Source organism: Podarcis muralis, chromosome 1, assembly GCF_964188315.1.
Source record: "Podarcis muralis chromosome 1, rPodMur119.hap1.1, whole genome shotgun sequence".
NCBI lineage: Eukaryota > Metazoa > Chordata > Lepidosauria > Squamata > Lacertidae > Podarcis > Podarcis muralis.
In genome coordinates this window covers 81,248,841-81,264,983 of record NC_135655.1, presented here as the reverse complement: position 1 = coordinate 81,264,983, position 16,143 = coordinate 81,248,841, and the positions used below count along the sequence as shown (strand labels likewise).

The following is a 16,143-nucleotide window of genomic DNA, read 5'->3' as shown; positions in this document are numbered from 1 at the left end:
GAATGATTTTCTCAAAAAGGAGCAGTCCGGTGACTGATTTGGTCGGGGTGGGGAGTTGGCGAGCAATTTGAGTAGCAGCTGCAGCTCCCATTGGCTTCCATAAGATCCAACATTCTCTCAGGGGACTTTAGGGAGTCGGTGCTATTTCAGGAAGAGGAGTCCACGAGTGTTTCTCAGATACGTGCGAAGGATCCTGCACGAAGGATCTACAAGATCGCATATCACAGAGATGTGTAATTTTAAGTCGTTAGCCACTGCCATTGAGAATCCAGCCATGCAACGTTAATGAGAAATTTATTTTGTGGGTGTGGGTGAGCGAAACATGACGATCTCTGTAAGCATTTTCCTGCAACGAATAATTAATATATTTTGTAAGTAGTAGCACGGGGAGAAAGAAACAATTTCAGCTGCCCAAAGGAACACGCTCCAGCTTTTCGCCGGAGTAGCTCAGATTCTTGCTATTTTATCCCCCCCCCCCCCACGCTAAATAATCCCGCCCAGACTGCAGGCGAGGCTGTTGAGCCTATGGAACCTCCCATACTAGCAGACTGGGCGCCTAGTGTTCTGGATAGCCGAGGGGTTCGGGCGCGGGGCTGCGGAGCCGAAAGGCGCCTCTGTCGCCGAGTTCGAGGTTCGCTGATGACAGGATGCGGCCCGCGGACGCCTGGCTTGATAACAAACCTGTGCAACCGCCGCAAAGCCCAAACTACGGGAGAGATGAACCGCTGCTGCAGTTTCGTCACACTGGTACCTTTCATAGGATCCAAGGGGGAGGGAAAGAACAAAGTGAGCTGGGAACCTCCCCCCCCCCCAAAAAAAACCCCACATTAGATCACGCGTAAAAGTGTCCGACAGGCGACTTCCTGTGCAAAGCGAGTGAATTGGCAAAAGCAGGAAGAGCTCCGGATTTAGTTCTTTCCTTCAGGGCGACTCGCTCTATTTCAGCAGGAGAGACAGCACAACGCGATGGGAAGTTCTCCAAGGGGTATTGGGATGGATCCGTGCGGGATTTGTTTTACGTCCTCAAAAATGACTCTGGTGGGACTCGAACCCACAACCTTTGAATCGCTGCGCCACGCTAGAAGTCCAATGCGCTATCCATTGCGCCACAGAGCCGCGGGTCACGCTCTTCCCTCTGGCTCTTAAAAGGAGACTTACAGGTCACTTGAAGGAAATCCAGAACGTTTACATGGGGAGGCAGAAAGCACTTGCTTTGCGTTTGGAATTGCAGCCAAGGCTGGGGTGGCGAGTACTAGAAGGGAAAAGAACCGACATGACTGATGGGGTTCTTAAAATGGACTAATAAGAGAAACAAAATCTGTGCACCAGAAGTGGGGTTCGAGCCTAGGCAGGCTTATGTGTCGACTGGATCTCAAGCCCTACGCCTTAGCCATGGTTTACAGAGCGGCCCAGTGGCTAACTTTTATGACTCCTCAGAATAAGGTGAATAAGTGCAGTGTTCGAAATACGGGTTACTATGAAAGCGTCTTTATTTAACAAAGTTCACCAGCTATTAGCCAATGCTGAAATTCTGATGCCCATCTGCCTTAGTGAACCAGAAGCAGCAGCTAACCTAAGAGTCAGGCAGACAGACAGGGGACTATCTCCTGCAGCTGTCGATTTTTTATTTATTTTTGGATGTGTGCGCGCGTGCGTGTGTGTTCACACCGCTCAAATACATGGATCCATTTCTCCCTATAATACGCAGCTGGCTTAATGTTTCACTTTGAGCTCCCCCCCCCCCGGCCATGAAAACTTGGAAAGAGCTTTCCGATGCCTCCTCGCACGAACCGGAGGAAACTTTCTCCGCCTCTTGCCGCGAGGAGACTTCCTTGAGTTTTCTCGCCGCTTTTGCTCTCTCCAGACCGCGGGATCAGATGCGGGGAGACTTGGAGGAGAGTTTCTGTCTTTCCGCCCGACCCGAGGCAGCAACAAATGCAAGTGAAAGGAAAAAAAGCTTTTCCTCCTAGGAAAAAAATCCTTGCGCATGTATCCCCGGTAGCCGCTTTCCTGTGCTCGAGCCCGCCAGGGGGAGGCGATCATTCCCAGGTTCAGTCCCGGAAATCTCCGGGTAAAAGGATCAGAAAGAAAGCAGGGCGGAAGCCCTTTGGCCGTGACAAAGTAAAAAAAGCATCCCTGCCTCGACCCCATGGCAGGCCTTAGAACAAGAGAAAAGGAAGCCCAGGGGTCCCCGACTCTGAGATTCACCAGGGCTAAGAAACCTGCCTTCCAGCTTCAGGCTGCGACCCCTCGGGGCAGCCACGTGGGCTCACACACCGCGAGAAGCCACTCCAGCAACACGCGGCAAGGAGGATTTTTACGCCACCTCTCCAAGTTTTAAATGAGGACGGGCTGCTTAGGAAAGGCTTCCTCGCCCTCTTTGCCAGGACACCGCGGACCCCACGGGTCTCTAACCGCGGCCAACTTGTCTTAGAGGCGCTTCTACAGCCGCGGAACTGGTCCCTCTGCTTCGGCTGCAGCACACCACTTCCGGTGGGCGGACGATGTCTGCGCGGAGGACTAGAAAGAAACACCTATAGGGATCCAGCCAGTCAGTTGCCCTCCGGCCTGGCGTGCCATTTGTAGGGTTTTTCCTCAACCTGTGGGTCCCCAGATGTTGTTGAACTACAACTCCCATCACCCCTAGCTAGCAAGGCCAGAGCTCAGGGATGAGTAGTGCTCCCCTCCCCTTTAAAAATGTTTAGGGGTCCTCTCATTTTGACTCAAGAAAATCGCCATTTCAGTAGTTCTAATCGGGAAAAATAAATACAGTAAATGGAAAAGTACAAAGATTCACAAAATGTTTAGGGGAATGCGCCCCCCCCCCAGAAAAAAGCACTGAATAGAAGATAATAAATACAATCAATATGGGGAACATTCGAACATTGCTCTTCTGCAACTCTTTTAAGTGCAAAAGCAGAAGCAGCAGATCCTGCGCCCTGAGCCCAGACGGCGTTCCCCATTCCCAGAGTGTTGAAACGGGTTGCCTTCAGTCCTTTGCTCACCCCATCGCTGCTAATATATCGGAAAGTGCCAGCTTCGTCCCAAAAAGGGATGCCCCTCGCCCAGCGCTAGGTTCTCCGGCGCGTGATTGATACTGTGACCCTTCCATCATTGAAACCCCTTTGCTTTGCCCCTTTTAACTGTTCGTAGGAACCCCCATTGCCAACCCCGGAGCATTTCCAGCCCTTACTGCCGCGAAGCAGCGGACTTTTAGTGCAAAGCCCGCAGGGGGGTTGGAGAGCTAGGGAGTTTAAGGATATTCATGCACAAAATGTCTGGAATCAGCTCACTCGGAAGATATATAATAGCACAACTTAATGCAAATTCCCCAGTGGGTATTGGGATCTTTGGCAAATTTGTTTTCATCCTCAAAAGAAACCTGTGACTCTGGTGGGACTCGAACCCACAACCTTTGAATCACTTCACTACGCTAGAAGTCCAATGCGCTATCCATTGCGCCACAGAGCCGCGCGTTAGCTTACCTCTTCTGCCTTAAAGGACACTTTTATGTTACCTAAACAGTGGCATCCATCTGCCGGAAGTTTTCTTGGGGAGGTATAAAGCAGTTGCTTTAGGTTGGAAATTGCAGCTCCATCCGGGGCGGAGAGCAAGAAGACAAAAAGTTAAAATGACTGGGGCGGGGAAGTTTAAAGCGGACTAGCAAACAAAAGCTCCTTCTCTTACCAGAAGTGGGGTTCGAACCCACGCAGACATATGTCTATTGGATCTTAAGTCCAACGCCTTAACCACTCGGCCATTCTGGTAATTATGGTCAACTTTGAAAACACCATGAAATAAGCTGAATAACTTTAGCCTTTTGACGCGCGATACATCCGCCCCCCCCCCCCCCCCCCCGCTGGACGAAGAGCGTCTCCATTCAACAAGCTGCATCGAGTAGTAGCAGAAGTTCAAAACCCATCTCCTAGCTACCCTGCCTGCCAGGATTAGTGCGTCCGACAGAGCACTACTGGAAGGGGCACGTTTCACACGAACAAATGTAAGAGAATTCATTTAGCACTGACAACTATAGTTGGCTAACTAATAATAAATCTTACACTTTCACCAGACATGAGAAGGGGCTGTTTGGTGTGTGTGGGGGGGGACTCAGATATGTTCTGCGGAAGCACGCCATTATGCTTGTTTGCTTTCATACTGGAACAATAGTAACAAAGTTTGATCTCTCCCCCCCCTTTCCCCTTTACGTGTAGATAGATGCGTGCTCTCCGTCCCCACTCGAAACATTAGTGCCATTCTCAAACGAGGCCGCAAGGTGGCAGCACAACGAGCTGCGTCAAAGGCAGCAGCGCGCTGCGGGCGATTCTTCCTGAACAGAACTTTTATCAGAAGCGAAGACAAAAAACATTGGGAAGAGAGCAGGTAGGTTTTCTTTCGCCCTCCACCGGAATTAGACTGAAATTCTAGACACACCTACCTAGGAGTAACTACCGCTGAACTCAGTGGGGCTTACTTCTCAATAGACTTGCATAGGATTGCAGTGGTTTTCTTCCAGAATCTTTTAAAACATACCGATTGCATTGTGCTTAATCTATTTTCAGTTATGTGCTTATATTTATCATGCTCGACTCCTTCCTTTCTTCCAAAGAGAAGAAGCAGAAGTCCTCGTTGCCTACCATGCAGTCCTGGTTAATTCAGAAGCAAGCCCCATTGAGTGCAGGGGGGTTTATTCCTGGGTAAATGTGCACACATAGGATTGCAACTTTGGTTAGCTGTTGTTGTTTGCAAGCAGGCATTATTCTATGGGGAGATTGCTAAGGTGCAGTGAAGGCACACCAGGAGAAATCATAAATGATTTCAATCTCATGCACAGGGTTCTTCAGCTTCCTGTGCCTGACTCTGGCACTCCCACCTGTATTATCACATATCAGGGCCTGAGGTGGAAAACTCAAAAGGCACCTAAGTTTCATTTGACATAAAGGGAATCACTGTGGTGTAGTGGACTGCTGGGCAACCTTGCACCAGCCACTGCCTCCCAGCCTAACCTACCATACATGGTGGGAGGGTCCAGAGATAATCTATAAAAAGCAGGAGCAGGTCTGTAGGCACTAGTCCACAAGTCTTAAACCACCCCCATCATTAATGTTCTGTGCTCATTGCAAATGCTATTTGAGATTTCCCAAATGGCTCCTAGTCCAGGGTTGGTGTGCCTGTTTTTCTTGCAACAGAAAAGTTAGCAAGTTAGATGTAAGAGGGTGGATGAAAGGAGGTACACACCACACTTTCACCATGTGCGTCAGTTTTCAATTTCCAGTGAAAACAACTTGCTTTGAAAAGTGCAAAAGCTATAGTTCCTGTGAACAGATTCAGAGCTGGGGGCCTGGATAGCTATCAGACCTCCTCCTCCAATACGGATCAAGCTGATCTTTAAGATCTTTTGGGGTGAGGGGAGACCCTCCTGTTTGTTACGTGACCAGAGCAGCATTTAGTCATTTGGTGAGAGTGCAGAAGCAGGCCTCCTTGATGACAGACCCCACCTTCTGCAAAGCCCTCTCAATCATTGGTAAACCAGACACAGGAAAGATCTTTGAAGAACCTTTTAAAAAATTGTTACCCAAATTTAATATTTTCTGTTTTGTACACTGCTTACCTGATAGCTTTGCTATTTATACCATTTTTAGAAAATTACTTTGCACTCATTTTTATGTATACCACTTTTTACTTTATTAAGCAGTAAAGGTAAAGGTATCCCTGACCATTAAGTCAAGTCGTGACCGACTCTGGGGTTGCAGCGCTCATCTCACTTTACTGGCCAAGGGAGCCGGCGTACAGCTTCTGGGTCATGTGGCCAGCATGACTAAGCCGCTTCTGGCGAACCAGAGCAGCGGAAACGCAGTTTACCTTCCCATCGGAGCAGTACCTATTTATCTACTTGCACTTTGACGTGTTTTCAAACTGCTAGGTTAGCAGGAGCAGGGACCAAGCAACAGGAGCTCACCCCATCGCGGGGATTCAAACCGCTGACCTTCTGATCAGCAAGTCCTAGGCTCTGTGGTTTAACCTACAGCGCCACCCACGTCCCTATTAAGCAGTATAAAATGTTAATAAACATATAGGTGGTACTGGCAAAGCACTGGCTATTCTCTATCCTTCCAAAGAGGGTAAATTTCTTCAGGTAGCAGCAGGACAGAAATAGGGTAGCCAATTTGCAACCTAGAAAACCTCCCATTATTAATCAGCCATCCAGTGGAAAAGGAGAAAGCAGTCTCAGCTTTCCATTTTTCAAGACAGCCACTCTTTGCACTTGGCTGGAGCAAACAGGTCTCTGTTTTTGGCCCCAAAGGTAGAAGAGGCCATAGATATGGGGCCAAAGAAATAAACTGGACTCTGTCAAATATTATACACAAGGAACCCTGATCAGCTCCCCGGACAAGATGTTAGGCACTGAAAGTATATAGAGTAGGGGTGGGGAAATTCTTTTCAGTTTGGGGGCCACATTCTCTTCTGGGCAAACTTATAGAGGCCACACTAACATAGCCTTCTCCATCCTTCATCAAGGCAAGTAAGAGGCATCATCCAAGTTTGAGGACTGATTCCAGCTGGGCAAAAAACACTCAAGAAAGTTGTGAAGGCAAGGGAGTAGTGTGGACTGGGGAAGAGTGCTAGGGAGGGTGACTTTGAGAGTCCTGAGGCCAGTGACAAAGGCCTGACGTCCCACATCCCTGAGCTAGAAAGACACTCCATTTGTCATCCCTGTCATGCCATGGAATCAGTCACAACTGAAACAAGTGCTGCAAGCTTGCTTTCTAGGTATACTCAGTTTAAAAGCCTACTTTACCCTTATCCAGTCTAGAGTCCTAGCCTAGGGAAACATAAATGGTGATCATCCCCAGTATTTTCTCCATGGTCACTGATACTGACACACAGCACTGGGAGTGAAGGAATCCCAAGTGAGATTGTTGGCAGGGTTCAACATTTAGCAGAAAGCAGGCGCTGTCTAGCTTCAGTTAAGTAAACAAGGATTTTCTTGCCCCTGCAAGAAACAGGACACACGCCTGGTGAACCTTAGAGACTTCAGAAGAGCCTCGTCAGAACCAAGTCCAAATGAAAAGGCAGACAAACGTTTCAGGCCCTACTAAGGTGCCAGGAGAGGAGGAGACAAAGGTTCAGAGGTATGTGTGCTCCCTTCTTAATCTTTGCCCCTTAGACCAGAATAAACTGACAAAACAGGGAAGAAGTTGAAAAGGACAAAGAAGTCAGTTCAGGCCTGATAGTTGAAGTGATACACACAAAAAGCACTCTTGGATATTTCAGGTTTTATTATTTAATTTAGTTTTCTTGGAAAAAAGACAATAAGGCAAAAAATAATAATCCAAAAATAGAATTGCAGGAATATTCTCTCTCTTAACGCCTGCCAATATCCTATGCAAGGATGTGTCAGCCTCTACAAGCTGCAGAAAACAGGCTTCAGACAGGGACTGAGCAGCAAAGAGCACAGAGACCCCACCCAAAACCCCTTTCCTTCCCACTGAGCAGCACTGTCCTTTGCTGCTGGGGATGGCAGGGTTCACGGCCTCATTTCTACCTGCCAGCAAGGTGATTCCATCCCACTCGCAAGCATCCCAGGGCAGGAACGCCGCCACCTCTTACCCCTTCAGTGGCTAAAGTTTGGAAGTTGAAAGAAAAACACAGAAAAGAAAAAGAAAAAACGAGGATAGGAAACACAGAAGGAAGGCACCTCATTGTGTGATCCTTAGCCAAGGGCAGGGGCTGCCTTATAGTCCATACATACACATACACATTCACACGCACCCCCCCCCCCCCCCGAGTGTTGGCTTGGCTAGGGCAGCCTCTGTGCCCTTGTCCACTTCAACACAGCGGCAGCACCTCTGTCAACCTTAGGATCCAGCTTTGGCAGCTGAGAGCAGAGCTGTCCCAAGGCCGGTTTGGGGAGTTCTTGCAGCCTCCTTATTTCACAGCGGAATCCATGGACACCTGGCTTGTGCCTGCACAGTGAGGAGCCTGATGCCAGTGAGCTCCAGCTCTGCATCAGATAGTGTTTTTTAAAATTTTATTTTAAAGAAGGCAAGGCAAGCAAACCCTTGTTGACTGTCACGCTTTCTGCAGAGCGTCTCCCTGGATCCGGTGGCAGTGGAGGGGGACAGCTGGGGGCAAGTGTTACAAAATGGGGTCTGCAGGATAGGAGGTACAGGAGGGGGAAAACCAGAACAAAAATTATATCTCTTTTTTTCTCACTCTCTTTCTCTCTCTACATATATATAATATACATATAAACAGGTGCGCATTAAGCCAGAGGTTGCTTTAGGCAGAGGGGAGGCTGTGTCCTGCATCGCCGCTTTCCACCCAAGTGTATGTGGGGAAAATCTGAAGCCTGCTATGGGGAAGGGAGAACAAGTAAGTTTTATTTCCTACCATCGTATGAACAGCTGGTGATGTCACAAAGGCGGGTTCCGCTGAAACCAGAGCTACCTGCACCCACCCACTGCCACCACCCTGTGCCCGCTTCCCTAGGGCACAATTAGTTGCTTTGCCACCTGTGTGAACAAAGAGACAGTGGCTCCTGGAGAGAACTGGCATCCACCTATCATCCTCCTCCTGCCCACCCGATGTTTCAGAAACTTCTCCTGTAGGTAGAGTGCCACACAGGGCTTGGGAAGGAGGAAAAAGAGAGCAACCCTTATGGTCAAAAGGTCCCTGTATCTTCCCCAGCTATTCTCTTGGTGCATACATTCAAGGTCTTGACTACGGGCCCCTATCTGGAAGTAGAAAGGGAGGGCAATCCATGTAAGCACGGTGTTGCTCCCCCTCTTCCTCCCCAAAGGTGGGGGTCTGCGAGCAGAACAATACTCTCTTTTGGGTGGGGAAATGGAGGGCACAGTCCTCTATTTCTACTTGTCCCCAGCCATCCAGGAATCCAGACACCAACTTCAGCTTCAATCAGCTAAGGCAACCCAGCCAATCACCACTGCTGGATTCTGCTTTGGGTGATTGATTCAAAACAAGTGATTGGTTAAGACAGACAGATTCGGTGAGGAAAGCACTAGGCAGGAAGTCACATGATCAGCCGCTCCCCCTCCATCCTTCTTCCACTACCCTCTTCTTTCCCCTCCATCCTCGTTAATAGTCCTGCTGCTTCCAGCTCAGAAGATGTCAGGGCACATGCTCCAGTCCTGTTTGTCTTTGCTCTCCCAGTAGCCTCCCCTGTACACATGGGACACCTCCTTGGTGTCAGGATCCTTCTTCCGCTCAAACCACAATGCTTTGTAGGGATCATAAGGAGTTCCTGCAGGGGAGGAAGGAAGGGGCAGCAGGAGAGGGAGGGAGGGAGGGAGAGAGGGAGAATTCTCAAATTAACAACAACAAATGGCATTTGGCTGGCATTTTTGCTGGGAAGTCAGTGCTATGCTTTTCCCTTAGTGAGGGGCCATAGTTCAGTGATGGAGCAACTCTTGATATGTCCTCTGCCCTTGGAAGTTTGGAAGGCAAGGTGTGGCAGCCCAGGAGAGGGCCTTCTCTGTGGCAGCCCCTAAACTGTGGAATTCCCTCTCTGCAGAGCTGCACCTGTTCTTTTGATTGCAAACTGTTTTAACTGATTTTAACATTGTGCTTTTTACCCGGCTGTACACCCCCCTCCCGGGACCTTATGCAGAAGAGCTGGCAAGAATCCCAATAAAAAATCCCAATCATAAATAACGGCTTTGCAATGCAAGGCCCCAGACTCAATACCAGGCACCTCCAGCTAAAAAGGATCATAGGAAGCAGTGGACTACTGCAACGCGCTCTAGGTGGGGCTACCTTTGAAGGTGACCTGGAAGTTGCAATTAATCCAGAATGCGGCAGCTAGACTGGTGACTGGGAGTGGCCGCCGGGACCACATAACACCGGTTCTGAGAGATCTGCATTGGCTCCCAGTACGTTTCCGAGCACAATTCAAAGTGTTGGTGCTGACCTTTAAAGCCCTAAACGGCCTCGGTCCTGTATACCTGAAGGAGCGTCTCCACCCCCATCGTTCAGCCCGGACACTGAGATCCAGCGCCGAGGGCCTTCTGGCGGTTCCCTCATTGTGAGAAGTGAGGCTACAGGGAACCAGACAGAGGGCCTTCTCGGTAGTGGCGCCCGCCCTGTGGAACGCCCTCCCATCAGATATCAAAGAGATAAACAACTACCTGACATTCAGAAGACAGCTTAAGGCAGCCCTGTTCAGGGAAGTTTTTAATATGTAGCGCTGTACTGTTTTTAACACTTGATTGGGAGCCGCCCAGAGTGGCTGGGGAAACTCAGCCAGATGGGCGGGGTATAAATTATTATTATTATTATTATTATTATTATTATTATTATTATTCGCTCTGCCCAATAAGCTGGAGAGGCATTGACAGCCAAGAACAAACAAGACTCAGCTAGGAGGACCAACCACCTCACTGTACTTGGGCTGCTTCATATGTTCCTGTTGCCTTTTAAAAATCAGTGCGGGGGCAAGTTGGGCAAGCGCTTACCGTCCTCTGTCGCCTTCACGGCCTCAGCTTCACGTTTTTTGCGAGAGATGCGCTGCTTCTCCTCCAGGCGCTGCTTCTCTGCGTTGGCTTCATCCCAGCGCCCGTTCTCCATGAGTCGCTGGTCAGGCCGAAGCCTGCTGTCTGTGGGAGCAGTGCCACTTTCTGGGGCATTGAGCGTCAAAGCCAGCTCAGAGAAATAGTACATGTTCTCAGCGTTCTTCCTGCACCAAGGAAGGGGGGGGGGGGGAGAGAGAGAACAAATTCAGATGGCAGAAAGGCTCTGAGTTACACTGCAGCCTAAGTTCTGGTGTAGAAAGTGAGCTTAATCTTCCTCTTAGGGTGGCAGGAAAGAAACGCACACATTATCTAAGACCCTAGGTCACCAGCTCCTTTTCAAAGGGTCAGTATACTTGTACCCAGGGCTGTGTATTTCTTGTGACCACGCCACACAAACACAGAAGTCTGCAACCTGGAGGACTGTTTCCATTCCCTCTTAAAATAGGCTTGCATGTGTGGACAATGCCTGATGGATAAGGGAGGAAAGGTGAGGCTGGATTTCCAGGCTCTTCAGTGTCCTCCATTCTTTAGCCCATGACTAGCAGAAAGTGTATTTCCCGCACTCCACAGGACCCGGACACTTGCCATAATTTATACAGGTCTCAACTCACTTTTTCTTGGGAGGAACACACACAGTACACAAAGGCATTGCTGATTACAAAGGCATGCTCTAAAAGCAACAACCATAACCATATTCTGCCATCCACAAAAGCCAGTTGAGACGATAGTCATCTTGGTTACGCAAAGCAGAGCATGGCCGTGCACCAGCTCCTCACGTGAGGAGTCAGGCTACCTCCCTTACTCACGGGAGTGGGTTCCTCTTCCACAGCATGACCCTGCTGTCCTCTGCTTCGTGCGCTCTCTGCCGGCTGTCGCCACCGTTCTCCAAACTGGTTGTCACCCTGAAACAGTCCATCTTCTCGTCCCAGGTGCCCAGCAACACAAAGTGCACTCTTCCTGAGGGATCTAACACCTCTCCAGTAACCTGCCATAGAAAGGAGTTCAAGAAGGTCCAGCAAAGTTATGTACAAGCCCACCCAGGCGTCAGAATTGCATTATAGTCTCCCCACGGCTAACAAAGAAGCTGAAAAGCACCCAGAGCTGTTCTCAGGAGCTGGTCTGCTAGGACTCCAGAGTGCAGCTGCAATATTCAAAGAACATTCTCTAGAGGTACTGGCTTAGCTGCCTAGGTCACTGCTGTCCATGTGACCCTTCATCTTATGTAAAAGGCCCCTCCTACCACTAAACAGGCCTTTTACCTCTCTCTGTTGTAGAGGGGCTGACATTGTTCTTGCCATCCCCACAGTAAAATGCTTTAGTACAACATCTCTTACCTTTCTAGCCACATCTCTTGAAAAGTAGCTATATGGAACAAACTTGAGAATACACTTCTCGCTAGTCTTATGGTTCAGAATTTCAATCTCACCAGACTGGAAAGAAAAAAAGGGAGGAATAAAGTCAAGCAGGTTCAGGACTATTTATGCAGTCCACTAAAATGCTTCTGTAACAGCTGAGCAGATCATCAAGAGTAGCAACTCAATGGGAAATATGGAAAATGGACCTCTAAAGTCCTGGCTATCAGAACTACCCTCCAAGCACACTTTGGGCTGCAATGCTGCCTTAACAGTCCCCACCACCACCACTTTTAACTCACCTGGTCTATCCATAATTTGCCGACTATGATGTTGTGCACTGTGGTGGTAACCTTCTTCCATGTGTAGTGATTGCCAGATGCATGAAAGATACAGTGGATGGTACCTAGAAATAAGAATGTGCTTAGGATCATTTCACATTGATGCAGAATCCTTGCTAGGATGAAAAATACATCAAAGTCTAGTGCAGAACAGCATTTTGACTCAGCTCTGGTCGATCTAGGTACCAATCCCTGGTCAGCTAAGGATGACCTGATTTCCCCGTTCTCCACAAATGCCCATTTTATGAGCACCCAAGCTACGCATGTGTTCTTAATACCCCTGAGGGGGACACAGCAAGGGTGAATGTGCTAATGAATGCCCTAAAAGGTGCTGTGCATATGAGATGCCCATTGTAAGTGGCTCAGCTATGTCTCCAGACAGCCTGACTCCAGGCTGGAGACCCTGGACTTTGGTAAAAGATGGGAAGCACAGATGGAATTCCGTCTGTCAATGGGCACCATTAGCTTTCCATGTCCCTTTAAAACAGCAGGCATCTCAAGGCAAAGACTCACCAAGGGGCATAATTGAGAGGTATTTGCCACGGAACTTGCTGGTGATTTTAATTTCCTGACGAAGGGTCCAGCCGTGCTTGGAATCAGCGTGATGGGCAGCAGCTGGAGGATGGTGGCTCACCTAGAGGGCAGGACAGAGAGAAGTTAAGGAAGAAGAGTGTATTCAGCAGGCGAGTCGCCAGGAATATGTAGAAGCAGGAAGAGCTGACAGCAGACACCCCCAACAGATACATCCCCTGAGCACACTGACTTGAAAGGAAGTGCTACTGACACACAACAGAACTTAATTTGCTTAAGACTGAAATGTATCTTCCATGCATCTGGAATCAATCAAGTATTCCAGCTCAAAGTCACCTGCTCACAGATGGAACGGTAGCCGTTCTCCTCCAGCCGGTCTAGCTCAAAGGTTTCCCCTAAGAGAGGGTTGAATGGCTTGCTAGTGCGGAAGACTGTGGTGGAGTAAGACGATACGGTAAATGCAGCCACATAGCAGAGCTGCTCCAGAGAGCTTTCACACTTGGCTGCCCGGTCCAACAGCTCGTGATATTCCAGGTCCTCTGTGAGGCGCTGCAGCATAGATAAGGGCTCGTTGAAGTTCACCTGGAGGAAGAAGCAGCAGATGTTAGGCAGGGCAGCCCCTCTGGGGCAGAAGTATGCAAGGCAAGTCTGGATGCAGCAAGCACACTCCATGTTCATACAGAGTCTCGTTTCACAGAGCTTGTTGGGTTAGAGTCATGGCTTCCCACCCCTTTTCTCCACAGGACAGCAAGCCCCAGATCTTACTACTCAAGCTAGACTTAAGGGGACTCACTGGCATGGGAATCTTGGAGAGTTCCTTGCCAATACAGTTCTTCATGATGCTCCACAAGTTCAGGCTGTAATTTGGTTTGTGAGGAATTCGGGTTCTCTTCTCCTTCTTGGTGTCTTCCATAAACTGGTGTTTATACTTTGGGAGAGAAAGGAGACTAGTCAAGACAGGTGGGAAGGCATAAGCTGGACAGTGAATTCTATACAGTCTTGTAAAAGAGGTTCCCAATTTAACTATAAGCCTTGGGAAAAGTAAACAACTTTTCCATGACTTGAGCACCTTCATTTATGCAGAAAGAGGTTCTTGGCAATGCCCAGAATCACTAAGCTCAGTGCAGTAAGACCTGTCCCAAATGGACAGAAACGTGGAACAAGGCAGATCCTGTAGCCAACATTACCCCTGCTTTCCCAAGCCTTCAATAAGCTCCATCGTAAAGTATGCCTCAAAGTATATTGAGCACTTGTAGGCTTACAGGAGGACTAATGAGACCCATCAACCCTCCAGGTGGTGCTCTGCATCCCATCGTCCATGCAGACTGTGGCTCATTTAGGGGATACACTGCTGAGGTACTCCAGAAGCTTGCGAAGCACCCACTTGTTCCAGCTATCTCCCTCTGCAGGGTCCCAACAGCATCTGGTGAAAAATATTGCTTCCCTCCCCCTCAGATCAAAGACATGGTCTACCTGCTCATCGAGGCTGATTTCACTGCTAGCACCACTGATGTTGCTTCCTGTTCGTCTAAAGGAATTACAGAAAGACACACCATGAGAAAACTAGGATGTTCCAGTTGAAGTAATGTGCTATCAGGAAAAAAATATGCACAGAGAACAGTGCTGCCAAACACCAAACAGAGTATCTCGTTTGTCAGAGTTGGACAGCAAGTATAACCAGGGCCACCAATCTATGGATCTATTGATCTTTATTTATTAAGTTAAAAGGCAAAATAAAATTACCGAATGGTGCCCATGGACTACTTTTAAGGAGTCAGTGTAGTGTACTGATTTGCCAGGTCTCCTGTTCTACTTTCCTCATTACTATCCTGTCCCTTTACTAATTTAACCTGCAATTGGGAGTGGGGAATCACAGCAATTGTATGCTCTTACATCTAAATAACCTAGAAGCATGAATGAAGCATGAGACTGTTGTCTGGTGACAGCTGTACATGTTGTTTGGGGGTGTGACAGAAATGTATTATTTCCATTTCTCTCTCCTTTGAAGCTATGCACTGCTTGCTTGAGCCTGAAGTCACTGGCAGCCATACCCAACTAAATTACTGCAACAATGTGTTCCAGAAACATAAGCTGGCATGGAGCACAGTTGCCTAATTGCTGACAATGTAAGGTTGTCTGATCATGTTTCACCCACTCTGGAAAACAATGTTGTCTTAGCTGTCCTTGGGTGCAATTTCAGGTGCTAGTCTGGACCTTTAAAGCACAATGTCAGTGGCAACTAACCTGTGCCCCTCCAGATGTTGCTGGACTCCCATCAGCCCCAGCCAGCATGGTCAACGGCCAGGAATGATGTGAGCTGTAGTCCAGAAACATCTGTAGAGTCACAAGTTAAGACATCCCTGCACGAAGTAATCTGGATCCTGAATATCTCAGGGAGCTCTCAGTAAGAGTGGACAGCATTGACTTAGGTGGACTAATCACTTTTATTTTATATTCAAGAGATTTCCTCTCCACCTTTTCCTCCACCCTCTCCATTCTCTCTTCCTTTTTCTCCTTTGAAGGCTGAGGCAGCAAGATGCCCCAGTTCTATAAAACACACTTAACAGGGGAGGAACACACAGAACCTGCTTTGGTATGTTGAATTTCACCCAGGCAGTTTGTCCCCCTCTAACCTATGGCACAGGCTATGGGAGTGGGAAAGCATTCAAGGTGAGGGAAACACCTCCGTAGATTCACAAGTTTGCAGTGCCAAAGGCTGATGGGTGCTAAGCTGTCAGCTGAATGGGAGAGGGGCGCCACTTACTTATGGCCCATGCTTTCAGGCATGGTGATGATCTCAGGAGCATCAAAGAACTCATTATCATCGTCTTCATCACTCATATCTCCCTTTGATGGGCAACATCGATCTGTAAGAGGAACACATGCTGATGTTATCTTTCTTGGTTTCAGTTACTAGTACTTGATTCCAAATACTTTGGGACTTTGGGGCAAGCATCCCACAACAGAAGCAATTTTGAGTAGGAACCCACAAAGGAAAGGGCAATGGAGACTAGCAGAAGAGCTAGAGCTTGGCTGATAGAAGAGATGGAGGCCAAAGCCCTCCATTCCTACCTTTAGAAGAATCCATGCTGCCGGGGGCATTGGCTGGTAGAACTGTCGCTCCACGGAAGGCCCTTTCCAGGTGGTTGTGCTGCTTCGCCAGCTGCTCCAGGGTCTCCTCTAAACGGATGCGCTGGTCTCGCTCATACTGAAGGGACTTCTGCCACTTCTTGCTGTGCGTCTGGGCCAACATCAGGAAGTCTCGGCAAGCCTGTGGGGAGCACCAAAGCGAGGCGGCACTCACCACTCTGGTCTGTATGGGCCCCGGACACTCGGCTGGCCCAAATGTCACTCCAGCTGTGAGGCCAACACTTCTTGTCTTGCTGTGCT

At 48.7% G+C, this 16,143-nt stretch overlaps 1 protein-coding gene, 2 long non-coding RNA genes and 3 other non-coding genes across 6 annotated transcripts in view; 1 reads left to right on the top strand and 5 right to left on the bottom strand.

Annotated features, from left to right (window-relative positions):
- Positions 1-475: 475 nt before the first annotated feature.
- Positions 476-3,646, bottom strand: LOC144328680 (uncharacterized). The gene is made up of 2 exons (XR_013393879.1): positions 3,486-3,646; positions 476-1,252 (listed from the first exon to the last, which is right to left on the bottom strand). It is a non-coding gene; the product is annotated as an uncharacterized LOC144328680 (long non-coding RNA).
- On the bottom strand, positions 1,031-1,116 carry TRNAR-UCU (transfer RNA arginine (anticodon UCU)). The gene is given in 2 exon segments: positions 1,031-1,066; positions 1,080-1,116. It is a non-coding gene; the product is annotated as a tRNA-Arg (tRNA).
- TRNAR-UCU (transfer RNA arginine (anticodon UCU)) lies at positions 3,386-3,471 on the bottom strand. The gene is given in 2 exon segments: positions 3,386-3,421; positions 3,435-3,471. It is a non-coding gene; the product is annotated as a tRNA-Arg (tRNA).
- Positions 3,647-3,684: 38 nt separating the features above from the next.
- Positions 3,685-3,767, bottom strand: TRNAL-UAA (transfer RNA leucine (anticodon UAA)). The gene has a single exon. It is a non-coding gene; the product is annotated as a tRNA-Leu (tRNA).
- Positions 3,768-3,845: 78 nt separating this feature from the next.
- LOC144328682 (uncharacterized) lies at positions 3,846-7,774 on the top strand. Its single transcript, XR_013393880.1, has 3 exons — positions 3,846-4,000; positions 4,212-4,380; positions 6,999-7,774. It is a non-coding gene; the product is annotated as an uncharacterized LOC144328682 (long non-coding RNA).
- The window catches only part of OSBP (oxysterol binding protein), a 26,920-nt gene continuing 18,036 nt past the window's right edge, over positions 7,260-16,143 (bottom strand). The window contains exons 4-14 of the mRNA XM_028738029.2: positions 15,826-16,024; positions 15,518-15,620; positions 14,227-14,281; positions 13,547-13,681; positions 13,090-13,335; positions 12,736-12,856; positions 12,184-12,287; positions 11,864-11,959; positions 11,336-11,514; positions 10,473-10,693; positions 7,260-9,262 (exon numbers count right to left, since the gene is read on the bottom strand). Of these exons, the coding sequence (XP_028593862.2) occupies positions 9,120-9,262; positions 10,473-10,693; positions 11,336-11,514; positions 11,864-11,959; positions 12,184-12,287; positions 12,736-12,856; positions 13,090-13,335; positions 13,547-13,681; positions 14,227-14,281; positions 15,518-15,620; positions 15,826-16,024 (1,602 nt within the window). The 3' untranslated portion in view covers positions 7,260-9,119. The remainder of the gene's footprint in view (positions 9,263-10,472; positions 10,694-11,335; positions 11,515-11,863; positions 11,960-12,183; positions 12,288-12,735; positions 12,857-13,089; positions 13,336-13,546; positions 13,682-14,226; positions 14,282-15,517; positions 15,621-15,825; positions 16,025-16,143) is intronic.